The sequence below is a fragment of the Papilio machaon genome, chromosome 6 (genome assembly GCF_912999745.1).
Source record: "Papilio machaon chromosome 6, ilPapMach1.1, whole genome shotgun sequence".
Classification (NCBI taxonomy): domain Eukaryota; kingdom Metazoa; phylum Arthropoda; class Insecta; order Lepidoptera; family Papilionidae; genus Papilio; species Papilio machaon.
The window spans coordinates 5,993,694-6,018,153 of NC_059991.1; the positions used below are offsets into that span (position 1 = coordinate 5,993,694).

The following is a 24,460-nucleotide window of genomic DNA, read 5'->3' on the forward strand; positions in this document are numbered from 1 at the left end:
TCTGTACCGCTGCAAAGAAGCCACATAATTACAATAGATTGCATTCTAAAGATAAGCCAGTTGTCGTAGACACGTAATGACGTTTAATCACGAACAAAGGCATGGAGGATGGCATTGTGCTCTCACGCCGTCTACAAAAACAAACCATTAAAACACGCGATAAAGTAGCCACCATAATATTTATTAACAATGGTTTATAAAAATTAAATTTAAGATTGCTATTGATTGAATAGGTTAACCAACGAATATTTTCAAAGATTATATCAATAAAGTTAATCTCAGTTACCTACATATTTGTGAAAACGAATACTCTTATTGACTCGTTAGAACAGCTTGCCAGCGGTTACTTTTCATACCTTAGTTATGAATGTACTATAAATCAAGATAACAGTGACCTAGTCATTATTTTAGATGTCAATCGAAAACTATACAGTGTTTAGAAACTCTAACGCACAAAAAATAACGTTTTTGTTTAACGGAAATTACTCTTCCGAAAAAAGTTTACAAACTCTGTATTCAAAAAGTACTTGCAGGATTAACTTATGCGTACGAGTGAAAATAAATGGATACACTTTCATTAAGGAAAGGCTTTAGAAATTTACCTTTTTAAGGTTGTTTAGTGATGTAGATTCAAGAACGTCTCGACCTTTGTGCGGTATCGATGCTACGGAAAAACGCTAACGTCGAGCGATGGCAAACAAAGTCGCGGCGGGAAAGAATTCTCAAGTGTTTTTATCACATTCATTATAACCAGTTGTATTTCTCGTCCCAGCGTATTACGTATATTTCATTTAGTAACGTGTTATTAATTCATTATGCGATATCACTTTATCTTAACTTCATTAACTTAAAAAAATGCGAAAAATAACTGTTATTTTGACTTAGTAGACTTCATAAGGATGAAAATCGTAATGAGTTGTGTCTTTTATATTACATGTTTGTTTTTAATTTCAAAAAGATTTTGACATCGATACTAAATCTGAATTTATATTGAGGTTATTAAAACGTGTAAATTATACAATTTCTAAGAATTTAGTTTGATTAGTAGGCATAAATAAGTTTATGCTACAAAAATATTATGTCGATAATTCTATTATCTTGTACAAATGAGATTGAAATTTTCGAAAACATTTCATAAACAATACTGGTAGGTATCGTGATATACCTGCATAATCATAATTGGGTATACCGGAAAGAGAAATCTGAGCGAAATAGATAAACGATTGGTTTATTGTTTATTCCTTGAACAAATAAACGAAAGTTGTGGTCTCAGCCTCCTTTCACTAATGTCTATTGATTCGCGCAAAGATCTTCGGCGATGATAAAATAGATCGCACAGAGCGAACGCCCGCCGAGCGGTCAGCGGAGTCCGAGACAAAATAAATCTTCAATTGGGTCAATCAAATGCCACGCCAGGCTTAATGCTCGAACCAACTTGCTAATGCTTACGTCTACGCTCATTACAACACTATTTCATCGTGTTTACTTTATCTTCCTTCAAAGCACGGTTGCTTACCTTAAATATTCATAGTAGATAACCGACTGCGTATATTTTCAATACGCCTGACGCTACATAACAAATCGCTCTCGTGGGCACAATCAAACAACGAATTTTAAGATTAGGTCCAGAAAATAATATAATTTGTACGTCCTTTTTTATTTTTAAATTAATAGATTCGTACCCTAACTAAAAGAAAAGTCAACAATAATTTCAGTTAGGGTTGCCACGATGTATCGATTTCTTATTTATTTGAAGTGTTTTTTTAATGAATTGAATATTTTTAATGCTTTTTTTATATCTGCAGATGGCACAGTTGCTAACTGTGCGGCTGAACAAGTCCGACCAGCAGCCACTGGGATTCCGGCTGCAGGGCGGGAAAGACTTCGGCACACCGCTAGTTGTCCAAAAGGTAATGTTAAATATTAAATTTCTGTCTAAATTTACATTGAAATTCAACGTAACGACGACACCGATAATCTATTTTTTTAAATTCTAATCAAATGTATTTATAGCAGTCGCGATAGCAACAAACATGAGAACGTTTAAGATATGACAAAATAAGCAACGTGTCGTGTGAAAACAGCGCCCGCGCCGCCCACGCGGTTGCGGCCAGTATACGCAAAAAAATCCACTTCGATATTTACATCTCTCTGCTATAAAAAGCTCCAGTTTTTCTACGTAGGCAATAGTGGCCGCGAATAATTCTTAAAAATAATTCGCACATCACATAATTTCCTAGAACTGTTGAATACACAGGAAAACTTTTGTTTAGCTAGCTGACATATTCTTTGTATTGTAATTGACTACCAAAGAGGCGTTGCACGGTATTTCATGTTCGACATAAATGTACATTTGTCATGTGTTATCTTAGCTATATTCAAATAGGTGATTAGTTATCCAAAGGAGCTTTTACCTCTCATTAACTGTTAGGTGGCCTCGTTAAAGTTTCGACACTCGTCACCGCTTAAACGCCTCTACATCATAGTCGTGTTGTGATCTGACCTCATGTAGTCAAGGGAGGTTAGTGCCAGATATTGGTAAGTGAACGTTAATTACTTTAGCTTACGTAGAAAGATGGTCTCGGAAGCGTGACTATCTTATTAAGCAGTCTTTCGTGGTACTAGAAGGTAACATGCAAAACTTGGTTGTTTATAATTTCTTCTTAATTACCAACTTCCCGATTAAAAAACCAAAAGTATGAAAGTATTTTAATACGTCGTTAAAGTTTTTTATTACCTCGTGACATTTAAAGATAAAAATATATGTTACACCTGCCCACGTGTGGCCACAGAACAATGTCTCAGAATCTATCATCTGCCCATGCCTCGCATTGCGGTCGTGACGTTTGCTAATGTCAAAATAACCGACATAATGACGATGATCTCCTGGCCCCAACGGTACTCTTGTTTGACTTATCGACTATAGATTTCTTCGGCGTACGTTCAATGAGCGTCATACTTACTAAATAGACGCATATAAAAAATTTACATGTAGTCAAACGGCTAAATTGCGTTGCGTCCTAACACGATGTCACTGAACTTTTAATTCCCGGATCTTCGTTGATGCGGAGTTAAAATACGCATTGAAGTACGCAAGCATCTGTTCAGCTCATAATTTTAGGTGTTAATCTTCTTTCCGACGATGTCTATTTACATTTTACATCTTAGGTTAGTCGATGAAATACCTAGCTGTAAAATTATTAGGTACATTCAGGTTTAGATGAAGTATGGCTTTGATGAGAAACGGATTTTCAAGTAAGAGGTGTTTGTTTTTTATCGGCTTCCATTAAAGATCTACATTTAAAATAACGAATATATTTGACAAACAATTTGATAAAAACAGATTTAACTGTTTTCATATTAACTTAAAATATTGTATTTCAAATCTTTTTGTTTTACAAAATAGACCTATTTTAGGCTACAACTTGTGCGAAACTGCAAGACAAGTGATAAAACCTAATTTAGACAATGCTTGGGGTTATAAATGGTTTTATTGTGAAAATCCTTATGCCTTATAAGTTTTGTAACGAATAAGCGTGACTTAATTTACTTACCTAAAAAGAATTAATATGTAGCTGAATGATGTCCTTTTTGCAAACTTGTCAGTTCAAGTTTTCAACAAAGACGTGTACTTCTTTATTTTACAATACCGCTGAATAGCATGATTTTTTAAATTTCCACTCTAATTTAATTGATTTCGAATTTTAAAAAAAAACATAATTTTGAGGTAGCGTATTCAAATTTTTATCCCACGTTTTTGCGAAGAATGTCAACCATTGGAAAGTTTGCAATGTCTTCCGAAAATATTTTATCAAATCTTACAATAATTGCTGTAAATAATTGTTCACATGAATTCGTAGGTAAGCCTTGGTTGTTCTGTTTCACCTCGATAGTTACATGTTACTTGTATATTTACATTGTGCATACATATCAGTATTTTATTAATATCACCACCACTGAACGGCCTTGTATTTCCGTTTCCTCTATAAAATATATTATCTTAACTGCAAACTTCGCTTTAAGGTTATACTAGTAAAATTTCAGAATATTATATGAAAATACAATTGAATACGTAAATTGAATTCGAACTAAAATTCCAACATATAAAAAGTTCTTTTTTGTCCATAAATATATCTTCGAAAGAATGATAGTCATATAAAAATGTATACTTCACATATATGTATACAGTATAAGCCTATTCTCACTTATAATCAAGGGGTACAGATTCACTCTTATTGATCGGAATCAGGCTCTAACTCGGCAGAGCAGGACTGGCCAGCTATCGTTGCGCAACCCGAGACGGGTTTCTTGTTCCGAACACAATCTGAGTCACGTATTGTATACAGTAGGTAAGGTAAGGATTTGTTTTGAAACTAGAACGCCGAGCGACAACGTTCCGTGGATTATCGCCTCCGGTATTTTCTAATTATTCGGCTATCGCCAGTCGCTATAAATATCAGAGTCGACTTCCCGACATATAATGTGTGACAGTTTCTGCATTGTTTGTATTTTACCTGCAGATAGCTTGTAATAAGTAAAAGGTAGAGTCGAAACGTTCTTAAAGGTGAGAAGAGTTATTGTTTTAGTACATAAACCTTTGCAGCTTCCGTCTTCATTATGGTAAATCCATAATCTCTTGTTCTTTCGGCCGTTAGGTAAATACGGATATAGTTTTAGGAATTACTTAAAAACAAAACAAAAGAGGATTAACAAAAAAAGTTTTGTGGATTCTACGAACATTTAGTCACCAATATTTTTCATATAAAACTAGTTGTAACTGGATTTTTTCTCAGGCTATCAACTTAACCTGACTAACAAAGTACTTTAAAGATCAAACTCCTTGAAAAAAATATTAGCAGACACGTTGAGCCTTAAAAATTCTACAAGGCTATGTAAAAGTAGCACTTATTTTCCTATTGACAACCTTTGCTCATTTCAAATAAAAGCGTACAAGAATACAAGGGAGTAAAGGGGGAGTAAAAGGACACAATAGTCTTAATTAAAGGGTTTTTTTACACAGATCCAATGTCAAATTGTTAAATGATAGACTACCTTGAAAGTCGTGAAAATTCAATGTCTCGCTGGCATTGAGAATGTGGGTTAAGTGTCACACCGACATTTTCGTTACTGATGTTTCTTCACATAAAACAGTTAATGTAAAATTACTAATCAATTTGTGACTGACGTCTAAAGTTTAGTCATTCTTAAATTTAATTAACAATAAAAAGGAACTCAGGATAGTTTTTCCACATTTTCCATAGACCTTGGATGGAGGAAACGAATCGATCTTTATGACGATCCTTATTAACGATCCTTATTCTTTACGAAAACTCATTTCACTTGTAAAGACGTGCTAATTATATATAACTCTTATATTAAATACAATTTCACTGCTTAATTTCGAGAATTTAAAAAAAATAAGGATAAATAGTCTTCTATGTCTTCTTTATCATTTCCGTATTGCTGAGGGTCATGACCTCTCTTCATTACGTGTTCACTGTCTTCTTGCATCTTACATATTTTTGCAATATTGAAAATATTAGAGTATATTCTGCTTTTTAAAAATATGTCTTATGAATTCTTCACATAAAACGGTATTGGTGAACAAAAATTTTATGTTTTAAATCTTGTCATAGTCTAAAAGGAAGTTACGATAACAACATACAACACAAAAGAATTGGACGCTAACAATTCAGATTTATGATCGGTTATTACTCAGGCAATTGCTTTGTTAACAAAGATATTGTTATCTGAGAAACCAGAACTGGAAACCATAATTTTAGATAACGATCACAATCCTATTTAACTTCTTTGTGTTTAGGTACCTGTGAAAGTTAAATAACTTTTTTTGATATAATTGATTATGAAAAAAAGGATAATTTAGAAAAGACAAGCTAAAGAAGACCAACAGAATTTATGATACATAAGTTAGTTGTTGCTATTAAATATTTAAATTTTCAATAGCAGTCTAAAAATTATAATCTACTGCTATGTGTCTTCTGATGAATATGTTGAAAAAAATTGTCAATGATTAAAATTTTCAATAATTTGGATCGTTCACCGTGTCTGCTTTGCTTACCCAAATTCGCTTCGAATAACGGCTGCTTGTAAACAATAACGAAAACATAATATGTGTCGGCCTCGCGCGGCGCGCCGATGGGAGGGCAAAGTGGGGAGGGCATTTAATCGCTCGTTCTTGTATTTCTGCTGCCGTATATGGAGTGCGCGCCACTCGAACTAAGGGCATCGCCAAAGAATAATCATGCAATGCATTATTAAGGAAATAGGTGATTCATATTGGAATGTGACAAAGAAAGCTCATTGGAATTTTGGAAGTCGGTAATTCATTTGATAACACAATCAGTTTAACTGCGGAAATTTGACTACAAAATTAATAATGACACAAATTTCCAAATTAATAAAAAATCATTTATGAAGGACACGGAGTAAAGAAAATATAAATTAGTGAGTTAACTTTTTAGTTTTTGGTAAAGAAATTTATTAAAAGTATACAAAACGTCGATGATTTTTAAAGTGAAAAATTAGTTATAACAAAAACATAACATGGTATTAGTGATTACAGACTGAAAGTAAAATTAATATATTTAGCTACCTTGATATAGCATCCAACGTAACTTAGAGTGAGTCACATATGGTATGTTGTGTTTTTGTATGGATCAAACAAACAAATTAAAACGAGATATAAAGATTCCAAACCTTTTCACTATAGATATGCAGGTATATAAATACTCAGGAGTTTAATATTTTTGTGGTTAATCTTATTGTTTAGGTTGAGGAAGTTCGACTACTATTTTAAGAGTTTTGACCTTAGTTTATCAAATACGTCAAATAGCATAAATTTTGGAGCATAGGGCTTGCCGAGGAATTTACTTGGTTGAACGTTTCTTAGAATAACTCTTATATCCTGCTATAAAGTTCAGTAATTTACCTATACTAAACTAGCCAATACGACAAACTCAAATTAGTTATAAATTTGTTTAATTATCGCAATAGGATTCAACCTAATTCCACGTCTGTACTTGATAAAGTCTTTGACGAGGGGTAGATTATGTACGGGAGGTCAATGCCAACATCTGCAACGGAAGGAGTTTATTTCTTATGATAGAGTTACGAACGCTGAATGCTAAAAAAGGTTTAAAGAGCCAAAAGCCTTTAAATGGACAGACATAAGTTACATTAATTACATTTTGACATTAACCACAGTCAATGCTTATGAGTGACCTACATACTACTTCATATGAAAAAATCGTATTAAAATGTACTTCAAAGAGTCTTAAAAAAATAAGCAACCAATTCATTTATACCGATTTTGTCAGTAAATGCAAGTCTGCAGTTCGTAGTTATGAGAAACAAGTTTACAAAAGCTTAAGAAGTTAATATTAATAGTCGTAGAAAACCATGGTCACAGATTAATTAAAAACAAAAGTGTTATATCTTTATACAGCTAGAGTTATTACCGATTCAAAACGAGAACGTATTACGAAACGAGAAATTCCGACGTGTTGGAGCATCGCGCGCGCGTAGCTTTTTGCGCGCAAAAGCGAAAAAAGCTGCCGACGCATTGCGCGGTCCGGTCCTGGCCAGACGGCTTATGTAGGGTTGCAACTATTGTAGTTTAGTATAATTAAAATTTTGATTATATGAGGGAGAATTAAAAAAAAATGTGTTATATTCAACATTTTATTTTAATTTTTTATTTTGATTAAAGTTTCATTACCTTTACTATTTATCAATGTTTAACTTAATTAAATTAACATCATCAATAGATACAAGAAGATAGCCTAAAATTAACAAAGAATAAAAAAACGGAGTGCTTGTGTTACGTGAAAACTAAAATTTCTTTGTTTCATGTGTTGTAGAGAGGAAATTATACACCCAATCTATTCACCAATACATAATTCTTTTTTTTTTAGAAAATAATGTTATGATTGAACGATTATAGTTGGTTTTTGAGCCCTAGTAGTTAGCGTAAGCATAGTAATTAAATATATGGGTGACAACTGGTAACCCTAGTCTGTGGTGATCTCATCGTGTCTGACGTCATCGCCGCTTCCTTCCGCCCCCCGCGCGCCGCGCATTCCGCACTAAAATACCCTGTGCCCGGCGTCTGCGCTAGGAGTCACATGTCAGATAAAATCCAGGACACCTAGATATGCACGTGTTGAACGATAAACTTGTTTCATTACTCCGGTTCTTCGTTGCCTTGATCAATTTATAATTAAAACAGCAAGTTTATTCCTGTTCCTATCGTAATGCTGACCAATAGTGTCTGTAGGGTTTTCCTCATATCCTATAAGATGTTTTATGAAAGCATGTATACAGTGTAGTGTAAATTGAAATCATCATAACGCACTACTTAAAATTTGCATTTTTTAAGAATACGTTTTAAATGTAATTCGGTATATTTACATATTTTAAATTATTGATGTTTTTGACATCAACACACGAGATTATAGATCCCCTTTCATTTATATAAAAAAATTGTTAAAATATATATTAATATTATTTTCAAGTGGGACAGAGTTTTAAACGGGAAAACGTGAATCATATTATTAATTAAAAGCAGTGTTAATTGTGGTTTCCGACTAATAATAGTTGCATTGGTGATGACAATTCGCTACTTTGTACGCAAACTCGCAGACAATGACGTAGATAATACAATAAATAAGTCGCTCATATAAAACTAAACCATAGCTACAATAATGACACTAAACTAACAAACTATGACCACAACATAACAAATATGTTGATTGCAACAAAATGTAGTACAGCATACCAATTTAAAATAACAAGAATGGAATGTAATTACAATTTATTATGTGTTCCATTGACCGCAGAAAATAAAAACCGCCCTTAAGTCGTTTCGACGCGTGCCAAACGTAAAGACAGCTGATGCATTCTTGGACATCGAACAAAACATCGTCATTGTGAGAGTTAAATACGACACTATTATGTAATTAATGATACAAAGGAGTTGTCTACTAAGTTATAAATAACTTTTTACGATAACGACATTGGATTCACATCTAAAACTAGAATGCCTAGATCGCGTCCCGAATGACGTAGCTGATACCCTCATATCAGTTGTCCTTTTCCCTACGAAAGGCCTAGCGACACTTGTCGAAAAACTTATACAATTGAGATTGCGAGAAATGTACACAGTACTATACTTGATAACAAATTAAAGTTGAACTTTACTCTTTGAAAATTACGCGTCAGCTTCGTAAAGGTAATTTAAAGTGCAAGGTTTAAATCTTACCGAAAGAAACTAATAAAGATTAATTTAAGTAAGATTTAAGAGACTTACTTATAATAAAAATGAGGCTACATTTTTATTTAATCGATCAATTCATAAAACAGTTGTTTGACAATAGAATCTTTTGACCATTTGTTTGTTTTGCAGGTGAATGGCGGCAGCGCGGCTGAACGCGCGGGGCTGCAAGCTGGCGATGCGGTTATCCGCGTCAACAATACCGACGTGTATAACCTGCGCCACCAGGAGGCGCAGGACGCCATCCGCGCCGCCGGCACTGCCTTAGAGCTCACAGTGCAGCGGTAATTGCAACTTTTATCTTTTACGCTCTCACTTTTAACATTCAACCAACCAACCATCTTGTTGGCACTAGATGATAGAATTCTTACAATTGGTTCAATATTTTTGAGGTTATTGGAACAAAAAAACTTGCATAATCAAAACGGACAATTCCTGTAGATTCCGAAATATATTAAAGTGGCCTCTATGTATAGTCTAGCGAAACACTCAAAATGAGGGGAGTTTACTTAACTTTAAAATAGCAGGGTTAAGCACTTGACTTAATCTGGAGGTCCTGGGTTCGAATCCCGCCATGTATCAATGTGTTTCTGATTTACATATGTACATTTATCCGACGTTCTTACGATGAAGGTAAACTCCACATAGTTGCGAAGAAATTCATAGATATGGATGTAGTCAACCAACCCGCACTGGGCCAGCGTGGTTGAATATGGCCTAGTCACCTCTAACTTAGGATAGAATCCGAGCCCCTCGGTGGGGACATATAGTTGGCTGATGATAATGAACGACATATTGGTTTTAGTTTTTAATGGGACAGACGCTTGACCAAATTTCTGAACTTTATCTATGTTCTACTTTAGCTTAGCATTAGATCATTTTTAACTATAGTAAATTTTGATATTATTGCTACGGATGCTAGGATGTTTGCATTACAAGAAAAAGGGTAAAACGTGATAATTGCCATACAGTGATTCAGATGTTGACGTATTTCTGGCTTGGATGCTGACTTCTCGCGCGGCCGGACTTGTTTGTTACCTTTAAATGCTCTTGAGCTATTTATATTAAGATCATACACTTTTATTAACACCCACGAAAGTATCACTGATAAATGTTTGTAGTTATAATTAAATTGTACTATTCTCCTAACTACGAAACTGTTCTTTATTTAAATGCTATACATAATAATTAAAAATAGACGTGTTATTTCCGATTCATCAACCTTCAAGGTTAAATATTTTTGTTTTATTACGCAGTTATTTCAACTTAACGATTGAAATCTTCACGAGAAAATTATTGGTATATAATTGTACTGAATGATATATGCACTTAAGAGCGATTGCGTATCGCCTTCTTTGCGTTATTTATAGAAAAGATAGGTAACTATATAAATTGGGCAATATTTGGATGTACGAGTAATCCACATAATCGATAACTAATGCTCTTTTACTTCAACAATACTATCTTTATATCTCTAGTGGCGGCAACACTTGGCGGCCAACAGTGACTCCGACAGGCAGCCTGCCGCGGCCTGGCACTAGGCCGTTAGGCGCCGCACCCGCGCCGGTAACCAGCACCAGCCTCAAGGCCACGCCCCAACCTAACCGCAACTTCGGCTCCGGACACAACAACGTCGCTAAACCCTTCGGTTACGTACGTATGCAAAAACTTTGTAAAAAACTTACGCTTGGTCAATCAATTTTATCAAGGTCAAAGGTGGTTGAAATGCATAAAAAATTGTTCTAATCATTTTGACCTTTTTTTATCGAGTGATGATTTGTCATATCCGAATTCATCTGATCATAGTTTTCTTTTCGTTCTTGGACTTCGAAAAAAATTGTAATGTTTTTATTTAAACACCACAGATATTCTTGTTGCATTTTTATAGTGTTTTAATTGTAGGTATCTTGATTAATCAAAGAAGTCTGTTAATTCAAAAATTAAATTCTAATCGAAATAGTTTACATACAGGAATCTAAGTACGATACATATTTCCTGATTCTGTTTTCATAATAAATCGGTGTTACATAAGAATTGTACGAGAATAACTTCTACGCAACGTATAATGCGCTTCATTCATGTCAATAGTAGGGATTAGCAGTGTCAGCTTTGTTTTTATACTTACACTTTTCTACCCCGTCTACATTATGCCTTTTTCTCTTAGGTTACGAAATCTACACAAACAATTTGCCAGTTTTTAAATGGGATTCTCTTTGTTTCCAGATGAACGGCACGGACTCTGGCAAGGGGCTGGTGAACAAGCAGTACAACAGTCCTGTAAACATGTACAGCGACAAGACCATCGCCGAGACCCTCTCCGCACAAACTGAAGTGTTGGCTGGCGGCGTTCTCGGGTAACACTCTTTTTTAAAAATATAATGTTGAATATTGTCGTGATATTTCAATTGTCCTGACGAGAACTAAGAACATAATTGTTATTTTTTATTTTTTTATGTGACTGATAGGGATGAAAATATGTATTGTTGCTCTGTAAATGTTTGCTCTAGTAATCAAAACAGAATCATATAATAATAAACTTGTATTGGTGCAATCACAGGGTCAATTTCAAGAAGAATGAGAAAACTTACGACGCGGAAAAGAGCGCAGTTTTTAAGGTTTTGCAAGAGGAGCAGAACGACCCTGAGCCAGGTAATAGCCCACCACAGTTGTTGAAAGCTTGCCATGCAATTATTCAGTGTTGGTTGCAAAACAATATTTTAGTAAAGTCTGTTAAAGTAAAATATAAGTATAAGCGAAGTCGCGAAAAGACATTTTAGAAATAAACAGCTCAAGGGTTCGTGTGAGTTTAAGTACTATCGTTGATTCCGAAATTAATCCGTCTTTTCGAAATTGGGTTGTGAGTAGAGATGGGCGGAGCGCCAGCGCCCGCGCCCGTGTCCCCCGCGCCGGTGTCGGGGCTGCGCCACGTGTCCGCGCCCGTGGCTAAGCCCGACGCGCCGCTCAACACCGGCGGCCTGCCGCCCGGTCAGAACATTTGCGAGGAGTGCGAACGTCTCATCACGTAAGTCGGACAAAAATGCCCGACACGGTTGCAAACATCGCACGGTGCTCACGTATACTCTTGTTTTTGGGATACCCATGTTATTTCGTTATTCGGAAAGGCGCGAGGTCACAAATGTGAGCATACGGATTGATTCGCGGATGTTCTGTGTCTAGTCGATGATTTTTAAATGTCTGATTGGTTGTCGTATTTGGTCTAGTAAAATCTCTGGTTGGTAAGTCAGCGTCATTTGGTCGAACAGTTAATCGATAGAAGAGTTGAAGTAGGTAAGAATTAATATTGTGATGGATTGTTGCGGGTCGGCAGAGGCGTGTCAGTTTTACTCGCGCGCGAGCGTGTGCCGCGCCGGCTCGTCGAGCGCGGTGCACGTGCCGCACGCACGCGCTCTCTCCCCGAGAGTGGAGGTGTCGCCGGTCCCGCGGCTCTTGGCGACCCTGCCGACGGCGCCGCAGCCCATGGCGACCCAGCCGTCGACGCCGCGGCACCTGATGCCGGAGCCGGCGCACCGCCCTAGTCTGCCGCTGAGTCTGGCGCCACACCACCCTGCCGCGGTCACTACCGAAACTCCTCTCTGCTCCGACTGTACTCGCCACATTACGTAAGAGGCGTACGAGGAATGCCTTGCGTTGTTGCAACCGTGTCGATCTGTGTAGTAGTTAATGTAGTTAAGCTCTGTGCTTCCTAACTGAGAAGCATAATTACATTTAAACACTAGTGCTGTATTAACCGCTGTATATTCATCGTATCATTAACTTAGAATTCATTATTAAATACATACATAAGATAACTGTGAGAATGCAAATCAAAGTAAATATAAAGTTAGTGGCACTGAGCATGTCATCACTCGCATCGTGTAAACTATATATGTAGTCGCGCACTCTTTGCCTGATGGATAGCGGCATCGCACTAGAGGTGAGCATGTTTGTTTAAATATAAGTCAAAAAATTTAATTTTTGATTTTTGAAAAATCATGAGGAAAACCCCTTCTATTCTTATTTTTTGTTACGATATTTACAAAACATATGAACAATTCGTTAGCTTTCTTAACAAAAAAGTAATCATATGTTGTTAGTGATGAGTATAGTGTTGTGTGTGTAGCGGGGTGTTCGTGCGCATCAAGGACAAAAACCTACACGTGGAGTGCTTCAAGTGCTCGACGTGCGGCTCCTCCCTGAAGAACCAGGGCTACTACAACCTGAACGGCAAGCTGTACTGCGACATCCACGCCAAGCTCGTGGCGCGCCAAAACCCGCCCGCGCCCAACCTCGAGCCTGTCACCGTGCCACCGTAAGAAACATAAATATGTAATACATAAGGTCCTTCAGAAAATAGTACAAGTCGTCTTCAAAGCTCAAATCACTATTACGCAGTTCACATTTCATTTGATACGAGTAATGTTTTTAATTGTGTATCGAGTGTCGTCATTACATTTTATAATTCTTATTTATTTTCGCTATAAAACATCTTGTATTGCTTTTTTGTAGTGGCGGCCGAGTTCCAACAAACACGTATTCAACACCCCTGCCTCCGCTCGCCACCAACAACTACACCAATGGCAATTCCTCTATGTTCAGCGTAAGTATTCAAATAGTCAAATATAGGACACGATATGTGCATGTTTTAGCTCTACCAGCGCCCTGGGCGAGATTTCTATGGCGCTCTCTTTTTTCTACCACGACTTTGGGTGGTAGGGTAACAGGGCTACGTGAGACTGTGTAATTCGAATACCTGTGGTGCCCCTTTGTAACGGTGGCGTCCAGCGCCCTGGGCGGTCATACAACCGCGTCCTACTCTATCGTCGGCACCGGACACAATAATCAAGAAATAGGGTGTCAAGTGCACCTTTTGAAATTTGTAGACTGACAATCACTCGAAACTTTGTATTTACAGAATAAGTTAAAAAACTAATAATAAAAAAAGTTAAAAAACTAACTAGTACAGTAATGTCAAAATTTATTTTGTGAAGTTCATAACCTCTGCTTAATCCTAGGTTAATGAGGGCTTATACACATCTTCATCAATATTAATTTACTTTCAGCCGTCCAGCAACCTGTCGAGCTCAGGTCCGAAACCGTTCGGTTCATCGTTGGGGTCCGCCTACTCGCCGTCGCTGTCACCGCGCTCGGCGCCGCTGTCGCCCGCGCGCCCGCTCGCCGCGCCCGCTGCCGCCCCCGCACCAGCCCCCGCCCCCGCCCCCGCCCCCGCCACCTTCGCACCTGCGCCCAGTAAGCGAGTCACATTTGCTATTTAATGTATACACACACCAACTAAATCAACTATTAAGTACAATATATTAAATATTTGGACGTAACGCGTTAAAAAACTATGAAATTCATAGCTTATTTGTATGTGAGTTACAGTAAGTGACTTAATATCGCATATAATTATAATTATATACACATACACACAAGTATATTTATATCTACACGCAACCAAATTTATAAATAATTTATCCGTTCCCAAGTATGTCAATGAAAATATTTTGTTGGGAAATGGCTTCAATGCCCACATCATTCTAGTATCTACTATTGCAGAAATCCTGTTTGTATATAATTATGTTAATTTCGTACAACTCTTAAACTAGCAGTCATTTATTTTAATAAAAAAAAAACACTTTGATTAGCATCGTAAAATAGAACACGATTTGTTGTTTTCTTTTTGGGTTTTGGTTTTTAAATTCTCGTCTGTTAGGTTTGATTAAGGAAAAATTTGGTTCACTATAACCGAAGGATTTATTGTTTAAGTTAATATTAATAATACTTCTTTATATATTAAAAAATTGGTCATGCACAGTGAAAAAGGCGGGTTTATTACCTAGAAGCATTCTCTACCAGACGACCGACTATTAAACAGAAATTAGTGAAGAAGGTGGGGAGCGAAGAGTGAAATGAGAAGAGATATCTTATATAGCCTTCATATAACTCAAATATATATGTACTTATATTTATACAATATAATTGCTTGTATTTACTAAAACATCTTTCTATATTTAAACGAATACTTTAAAATATATCATTACTATACATATGGACATGCTGGAGATTCCAGTTCATAGACTATTATTTATATTCTTACTTTCGACTTATATTTGCACTCCGAAACTCAAAATTTTGTACATATATTATGTTGTTTATATAACAGAGAAAAACTGCAGTATATACCAAATTATATTATTATGTTTTTATACCTACGAATTGTATTTGTTTTGGTAAATGTAAATTTGGAGAACTATTTCTTATACTAAATTAAGCTGACTTAAGTATATGCACCGAGAGAAATTTGTATTTTTTGAAAATGTAATATAAAATCGTTTTATTACATTAATACATTATGTACCATAGTACATTGTCCATAAATCATTTCGTGTTGTTAGTTATTGCATTAACTATATCATTTACGACAAAAGTAAATAATACTGAATACTTTTAAAGACCGACAAAATGCAACAAAATCTTAGATGTGACAATTTTGACAGTAAAAAAAAATTTTAATAACTCGAGATCGATAGTTTTTTTTTGCGAGTTAAAAATATAAAAATGTAATTTATTTTCGACAGAGGGCCCAGGTTCCATTTTTAAAGGTAATTAATGAAAAAGAGACATATAAATAAATGCTGATCGGCTTATCATAGCTATGTACAGAAATAAATAAATATTGCGCTAAGCGGCCAGCCAATGTCAGTTGCAGCATTAAAATAACTCCATCCTGGCACTCAGTCACTCTTTATAATACGTCATATATGTAGTATCTACAGATAACATTCCCGCTTCTTAAACACTCTTGTTTGTCAGTGGATTTTCGTATTTTATTCTTAATTCATTTAGTTATCAAAATAACTAATATTCTTTTCATTTATTTTCTTCCTCCCCATTTCTAATCTTTGTGAATAATCAAATACTAATAGCACAAAATGTAAAAAGTATTATATGGCCACCGCCACCGAACCCCCCCGAAGATGATTTAACTGACATCAGACAGAAATCTATTGATGGAACATTCGCGCAAGATAATAAAGATGTATATTCTAAAAATGAAAGTGCGCTAAAATCAGAGATGTTAAGTAATCAAAAAAGTTGTTCTGAGACAGTATCGTCTGAGCAAACGGCTTTATCTTCCAACGTGTCCTTCAATGCTGCCACCATGTCCACGGCCACAACCACATCGTCACAGTCCTCATCGATGGTTCAGTCTGTGCAGTCCGGTCTTATACAAGAAACCAAGAGCAGCATTCAGTCCTTTACAGAACACGCTTCATCTCAAAATCAAAGCATATGCGTTTACGAATCGCAGATAAATCCAAAAGGATTTATTCCATTACCATTTGATGAAAAGTTGGAAAATATGATCAATAACACTAAGTTAGCAAATACTATAGAGGAGTCGTCTATATCGGAAACATTTATGAAAACACATTCGAAGCAGGCTTCTATTTTTAATGAGGAAAAGTGCATTACAAATGTAGGATTAGATAAGCCTCGAATTAAAAGTGAATTAGTACCAGAGAAAGGTACAAAACAAAGTTTACAGCAAACGACTACCAAACAATCAGAAGCTGGCTCTAATGTGAAAAGTAACTTTGAGACCCAGATACATTTAGAATCGAAAGAGAAAAAGATTAAAAATAATATTACAGGTTCTATGACAGAAGCTTTAACAATAGCTCCCGAGAGATCATATTCACCTTTACCTTCGATTCAAACATCCGACCTACTGAGTGTTAACACAAGTCACGTGCAATCTTTATCAGAAATGTCAAATGTAAACACCCAGTCAAATAAGTCAAATACACTGGAGCAACAGATAACACGTGAAAATCCACCAAAAGTTGATCATAAACCATCCAAAGTGTCAGACAAAAAAGCAATTCAATCACAATCATCTGTGGAGCAGCGGTCTCAATCAAACCGTCAGAAAAGTATTTCTTCTAAGAATGGGGAACAAAAACCGTCTAATATGCGCGGTTCCCTAAGAGATGCACTAACAATAGCTCCAGATAGGCCATATAATCCTCTAGGCTCCGCAACTTTACAAAAATATCACATATCTCCCTATACAGACACTAATGCAGTGCCAGATTTTCAATCTCACAGCGAGACGGAAAATAAATTTGAATCTTGCCACCTGAAAAAAGCTAATCAACCAAAGCAGAACACCAAGGAAATACAATCATCATCAGAATCACGCTCAGCATTTAAACAGGTGGCCAAACAAGTATTTCCGCCGCCGACACCTGAAGAATTTGCAAACCTTTCTAATTTACCCACGGAAACTGGTAGAAATCAATCAAGGATTGAACAAAACACTCAAGGAAGATATGAAATGATGAATGCTCAAATAGAATCAGATCATATCACTGCTACAACTACTAGCAATATGAATTTACAAGGCTTTTCATCTGTTAAAACAGCACAAAACTATTTCGAGCAACGGAATAAAACAGAGACTTCGACTTTAACTTCTAATAAGCCAACTTTCTGTACTCAAATTTCGGATAGTATGATTTGTTCTAATTCAAATGCTTCGCAAGTTGTTTCACATAGTGCTGGCATACCGGAATATCAGAACACACCGTCGACAACAGCAAAAGTAAAACAACCGGGCCATCAAGTACAACCCATGCCAAAGGATAATCTGCCCTGTCCTGTTTTTCAGCCAGTCGTTGACGAGGCATCTAGAAGTTCTCCCGTCCGAAGTCGACCTACTACACCCAGTTTAATTAATAAGCCTGCTCCTATTATTCCTCATTATCAAATGAATCTAGTTACAGTAGAACATACTGCTCCAAAAAGTCAGGTGTATGAACCATCGAGTACTGAAGCCAGTCGTTCGTCGACACCTATGTTAAGGTCACGTTCACCTGGTCAAGGGCTTCAATCCACCAATTTAAAAGCTCACGCGCCTCGTATTAAAGACACCACCTCACAGATGCAACAAGGACCGCGTCTAATGCAGGAAAATGTAAAAACAGACTATGAGAACAACCAAAGAGATTTTCAAACAAGCGTATGTTCAACATTCAGTGCACAAAGAGCTCCAGAAAAATCAGTTGTCCACGAATCGAGAGTTTCAAAATCAGGACATCAAATAGAAAAATATGACAACGAAAATCTTAGTTTCAAGGAGGATTCTATGATTAATCAAAATTATGGACAAAAACAGATGCAGTCGCAAAATGTGACCGAATATGGAAATACAACGGTACACACATCGAAAAAAACGTTTGAAGAATTTGAACAAATGCAAACGGCTAAGGTCATAGAAATTACAAAGGGGGGTTCGATTTCCTGCGACTCTTATCAACAACAAATCGATTCTAACATTCGACCATCTAACAACTCCAGACAAGTATTTCCGCCGCCTGTAATGAATTTACAAGCCATTCACGAAACTTTACCCCCTAACACCACTAATGAATCTGTCGTTTCCGCTATCAGACCATCCGAGTTTTATAAACCACATCCTTCAATTTCTGGTGCTAACCAAGTTCCAGTGTGTGATCCTACCCCGTCGACAGGTTCGAGTGTAGGAGGCGCCGCTCGTGGCAAAACATTCGGGGTCTCGTCCGCGCCCAAACGTGGCAGGGGAGTTTTGAACAAAGCCGTCCTGCCGGGTTCTCGTGTGCCCCTTTGCGGTTCCTGCAATGGGAACATTAGGTGATTCCAGCAAAAGACTATGACTGTTTGGCGTGCTGCATGACTTATTTCTTTTTTTAGCTCGTAATAAATCTTAACATCGAGTGATTGTTTTTAGGCATTTAATTCTCTTAAAATAGCATCTAACGTTATTTGTTAATATCGCTTTGTATAAATGTTTGTGTTTTGTTTTTTCTAACAGTTAACGATACGCAGATTCACGGAAGTCCGGCTAAGACTGAATTCAAAAGCCAAGCTGAGGAGAGACTTATAAGAAAAATGGCAAAAATGGCACTTAACGGATACGAAATAGGAATTCAAAGGAAAATAAAACCCGCCGACCATATTCAGAGCATGGCGAATAAGATTCAAGACACCGTTGTAACCAAACATCCTCTCAATTCAGACACTATTTCATCGGAAAACAATAGTCGCGAAAATACGTTACGAAGACCGTTGAACAAAAGCTTCGATGATGTTTGTAAAACACCTGAAAATAATTTCCTTAATAAAAACACATCGTCACCATTGTTTATTGATGATAACAATGGTTATCCTCCTGTACCTCCTCCCATACCCAACACTCCCGTACCTGCATTCGATCCTCCGAGCCCCACAATCTTAAATACATTGAATACGCACACACCAAAGAAACAAACCGATTATCCATTGAAAAATTCCGACACTAATTTATTGACATTAAGCATACTGCAATCACTGAACAATTCCGAGAAATCGTCAAATGGAAGCGACTATTCCAGCAGCGATGACATGTATAAAGATAAGTCTGAAATTAACATAAGCAATGGTAATACCTTACGAAAGAAGTCTAGTTTTGAAAAGTCTTCGTTCCTCGATGGAATGAATACCCTAAATCAAGATGTATACAAGACGGAAGTAAAAAATGAAAACAGCTTTTCCAATACTTTAAGCAAACGTAAACTGTTCGAAAAGATTGAGGATATGAATCATTCGGATGAAATAAAAAGCAAACCAACCAACGGTTGGTCTGAACTTAACCAAACGAATTCTCTTCGCAAATCTCCTACAGTGGAGAACGGTAAAAACGATATAAAAGGTACGGAAGAATATGCAAAGAAATTGCCTAACAATTTGTACGACAACACACTTTATGCATTTAAATCTCCTAAAGTGGACAATAACGTAGCAAATAGCATCGAAAATGGTAACAACGATGAATCTAAAACAGACAATACAGAAACTGAAACAGTGGTGAAACGCAGGGAGAAAAAGAAATTAAGAAACGATGACGGTCGTAGAGATTCTCGTATTGTTCAACGTCCATTGAGTACGATGACGTCAGTGGATGTAGCCGAAGGACAGTATCCGGTCTGCCACATTTGTGAGAAAGCTATAACAAGGTAACAAAATTTACTAACTACAGTTGATTTTTTGAAAAAAGAAACGTAAGAGAATTAAAATATTATTGCATGCGTGTTTCGTGAAAGCATGGTTTTATTTAAATGTCTAAACGAAAATATTAACCGTAAAAATTAATTTTCGCAAAAAAATATATATATATTTCGTTATCAATGTCTACTGTCCGTAGGGGTCCATTTATAACCGCGTTGGGCCGCATCTGGTGCCCGGAGCACTTCGTGTGCGTGAACGCGACATGCCGCCGCCCACTGCAGGACATCGGCTTTGTAGAGGAGGGCGGCCAGCTCTACTGCGAATTCTGCTTCGAACAGTACATCGCGCCCGCTTGCGACAAGTGTCATGCCAAGATCAAGGGCGTAAGTTGTAAAACTTAGGTACCGCCAACATTTAGTCTTTTTATGGTTCCATGCAATGCCATAGAGCAGGTTCGTCAACATAAGCAGTCTCGTAGTATATGTCACTGATACTAAAGTAACACTTTATATAATACGCAGAGTTACTGCTTTTAACTTTAGGAATACTGTGAATATTAGTTAAATCTTTAATAAAGTTTAGACTAAGAGTCTTTTGCGTTCTGGAACCTAGAGCCTGGTAATACTGTAGATATCTGGTTTAAACAACAATATATCTTACTTTTTTAACAGGTTTCAATTAACTAATGGCTCTTGAAATGCAGTATTGTTTTTTTTCGTTTTGAATAACTGCAAATAGTTTGAGTGCGAATTTGTTGCGACTTGTTTGCAGGATTGTTTGAACGCGATCGGAAAACATTTCCACCCGGAGTGCTTCAACTGCGTGTACTGCGGCAAGTTATTTGGTAACAATCCGTTCTTCTTAGAGGACGGCTTGCCATACTGTGAAGCAGGTAAGTTTAACTAACCAACACGAAACAAATATTTTGCGGCATTTTATATATTTATTCCGAAATTATAATTAAACAAAAATTACTGTACCCTTATTGTTTTAAACAGGGTTAAATAGGCTGAATCATACACAAATATGATATAATATCCAAACGTTGTACGCCTTGTTAACATATAGAAATATTTTAATTGATATCTTCTAGACTGGAACGAGCTTTTTACAACGAAATGTTTCGCTTGCGGCTTCCCCGTGGAGGCGGGCGACAGGTGGGTCGAGGCGCTCAACAATAACTACCACAGTCAGTGCTTCAACTGCACGGTGCGTATGATGCCAGCGTACTAATATTATCAATCGATTCTAAACGTAATGTACCTGTATCGTGATTAAATTCAATAACATTACTTCTTGTTAATTTTTATACTTGCAAGACTTATTAAAATCTATATTTTTACTTGCAACACTCAATTAAAAAAATTAAACCTTTTATATTTGAAATGAAAAAAAATCTACATAAAATAGTCAAAACTTTAAGCACCGGTTTAATTTACATTTTACAATCGTCTTACTTTGCCCTTCATAAAATTTTGGTTTTAGTTTCTGCATCTTGAAAATTCATACACTTCGTACCGAAATAAACGAATCCCCCACAATTGTCACAATCATAATTATTTCTATCAATACATACGAATTAGATACATTAGACATGAAATTTCGCGTCATTTAAGTTTATAAAACAAAGCTCGTCATACGCTCCCACACTGAACTGATTCCTAAATTAACCATGTTAATTGTGTGCGTGTTCCAACCGTGTGCCCTATCCCATGTTATGTATAGATTAACTTGTATGTATATGTCCGTTTTGAAGTTCAAAACCTTCCCAAAATTCTTGGAAGGTTGTTTTATTGTAGAATTTAGCGTATCCGTCAGAAATCGCTTTTAGTCAATGCTTAGAGCCGAGTGAAATATCATTAAAGTAGAATTTGTTTTGGCTATTTTATGTATGTTAATTTATAAATACTTATAACTTTGCAATGCAACAATGTAATTTGTTTTTTGTATAAAATATAGCTGTACGACAATATTTATATATTAATTATTAGGTATATTATTGTAATATTTTAATTGTTGTTAACTAATTTCAATATGAGTATTGAATTTTATTAACGTAGATGTTCTGTGTAAAGTTTAAAATAAAATGTTGATATTTGTTTTTTGTTACATTTGAAGTACTTACTAATATCTTACTTACTTTACGTTAATACTTGGAATTGGCATGTATGTTCATTACAGGTGTGCAAGAAGAACCTCGAGGGACAGAGTTTCTTCGCCAGAGCGGGTCGACCCTATTGCAGAATACACGCCCGCTAACGATCTCCAACCGATAATGTACAACTCTGACACTGTTTACTCCACCACTGTATTCCGACCCGTCTCTCTTTCTCCATCTATATTCCCTGACACAGAAACACCGCCGCCGCAACGGACGAGGAAGTTGGAAACGCCCCTCCACTTCGATGGAGGGCTGTTTTCCGACATAAGAAGCTCGGATGGCAAGTTACTTAGCAAAGTAACAGTCGATCGAATGCATAGTTCTACGCGACGCGACGTAGTCGACACGCCCCATGTGTCGGAGACAAGCGATGCGCTCGGCAATAAGGACTACGTTGATGATATTGTCAAAACTGAAACTATCACCAACGAAGATGTCTTTAAAGTAAAATTCACACCAGTTTCCTATGAGTTAGACGGTCCGCAGCAAGCTACAAAATTATCACTTGAACGACCGCGAACACCGGTTATACGTCCAACACTTATTGATCGACCAATAACGCCTCTAAATGTTCCAATGACACTCTTTGATCGTCCAACAACACCAATCGATCGTCCAATAACACCTCTCAATGTTCCAATGACACTCTTTGATCGTCCAACAACACCAATCGATCGTCCAATAACACCTCTCAATGTACCAACGACACTCTTTGATCGTCCAACAACACCTTTCGATCGTCCAGAAACACCAGTCAATAGACCGATAACACCAGTTAAAATAATTAGTAACGACTATGAGGATTTACAAAGTTACAAAATTATTAAAACATTATTAAAAGAACATTCTAACACGAAAGTCGATAACTTAAATTATTGGGATGATAAAGTGAATTTTATTAATGTTAAATCCGATGAGCCAGTTAAAAGAGCTCATAGTCCTTTGGCAAATTTCATTGTGTCTGAACAGTTAACTAAAATTGATAGCTATTTGCAAGAAAGTTTAAATGTGTGTTCTGAAAACAGTACCGAAATAATTTCAAAATCGCCTAAATTAGACGAAGAAAGAGAGACTAAGAAAGATATAATTTGTTCCACTAAAATCGAAAACAATATTACCAGCCACAATTACGATAGATACAAAGAAGAGAGTAGTAAGAATGTAAAGGATTCGACAGTAAAGTACAATGCAGTCGAAGACAAACCAACCGAACCAACAACTCTAAAAGTAAACAGTGTCAAAGCAAAACGTCCGGGAGTTGTAAACGCTATATGCAACATGCCGATGCATTACCACGCAGCGATTTTGTGTTTCTTTCTAATTGTATATAACCTTATTTATCAATATATAAAACAAAATCACCATGGCATTAAGAAATAAATTATACTTTTCCTACGAAAAATTGTATGCATGTATTATACTAGTCAAGGAAATGTAATCAAAGAAAATTCAAATTAAGTTTTTAAAAAGTCTAATTCAATTGGTCTATAATTATTTGCAAAAGATGTATGTACATAATATACACATGTAACAAACGCCACTTAGTGTCAATATGTTCAAACATTAACAGATTGGTGCTTTTTTCTTTGCTAAAATTGCTCGTGATGATGTGATATTTCACTTCTTCTAATTTAAATATACGGCTTTGTACACAGCTTCCGGAATGTTCCAATAAACTGTTACTAACCTTAAGTAATAAAATATCAGCTGACAGTAAAAATTTACATTAAAACGATTGGTGCACCAACTGAATGAATTAGATACTAAGAAATATACAACTTGTATGAATATCTTAGTTACATTTTAGTATCATTTACATACATATATTTTAAGTTATTTGTTACAACAGATGAAGTGTAGAAGATAAAACTTTACATCTGCAGTTTATTTTTTAGCATTAATTACATAAATAATTGTCGTTATTTTAAAACTATTTATTTAGATTTATTATATACCACTTTTAGTGTAAAATGCAAGAA

The 24,460-nt window shown here is 36.2% G+C and overlaps 1 protein-coding gene across 1 annotated transcript; it reads left to right on the plus strand.

The window, feature by feature from the left end:
• The first annotated feature begins 1,805 nt into the window (after window positions 1-1,805).
• On the plus strand, window positions 1,806-23,079 carry LOC106714750 (PDZ and LIM domain protein Zasp). The gene is made up of 16 exons (XM_045678422.1): window positions 1,806-1,910; window positions 9,425-9,576; window positions 10,771-10,945; window positions 11,516-11,646; window positions 11,850-11,941; window positions 12,158-12,314; window positions 12,586-12,912; window positions 13,413-13,601; window positions 13,799-13,889; window positions 14,353-14,539; window positions 16,156-18,967; window positions 19,105-20,328; window positions 20,517-20,703; window positions 21,092-21,212; window positions 21,414-21,529; window positions 22,502-23,079. The coding sequence occupies exons 1-16, from the start codon at window positions 1,806-1,808 to the stop codon at window positions 22,577-22,579; spliced, it is 6,144 nt and encodes a 2,047-aa protein (XP_045534378.1). The 3' UTR covers window positions 22,580-23,079.
• The last annotated feature ends 1,381 nt before the right edge of the window (window positions 23,080-24,460 follow it).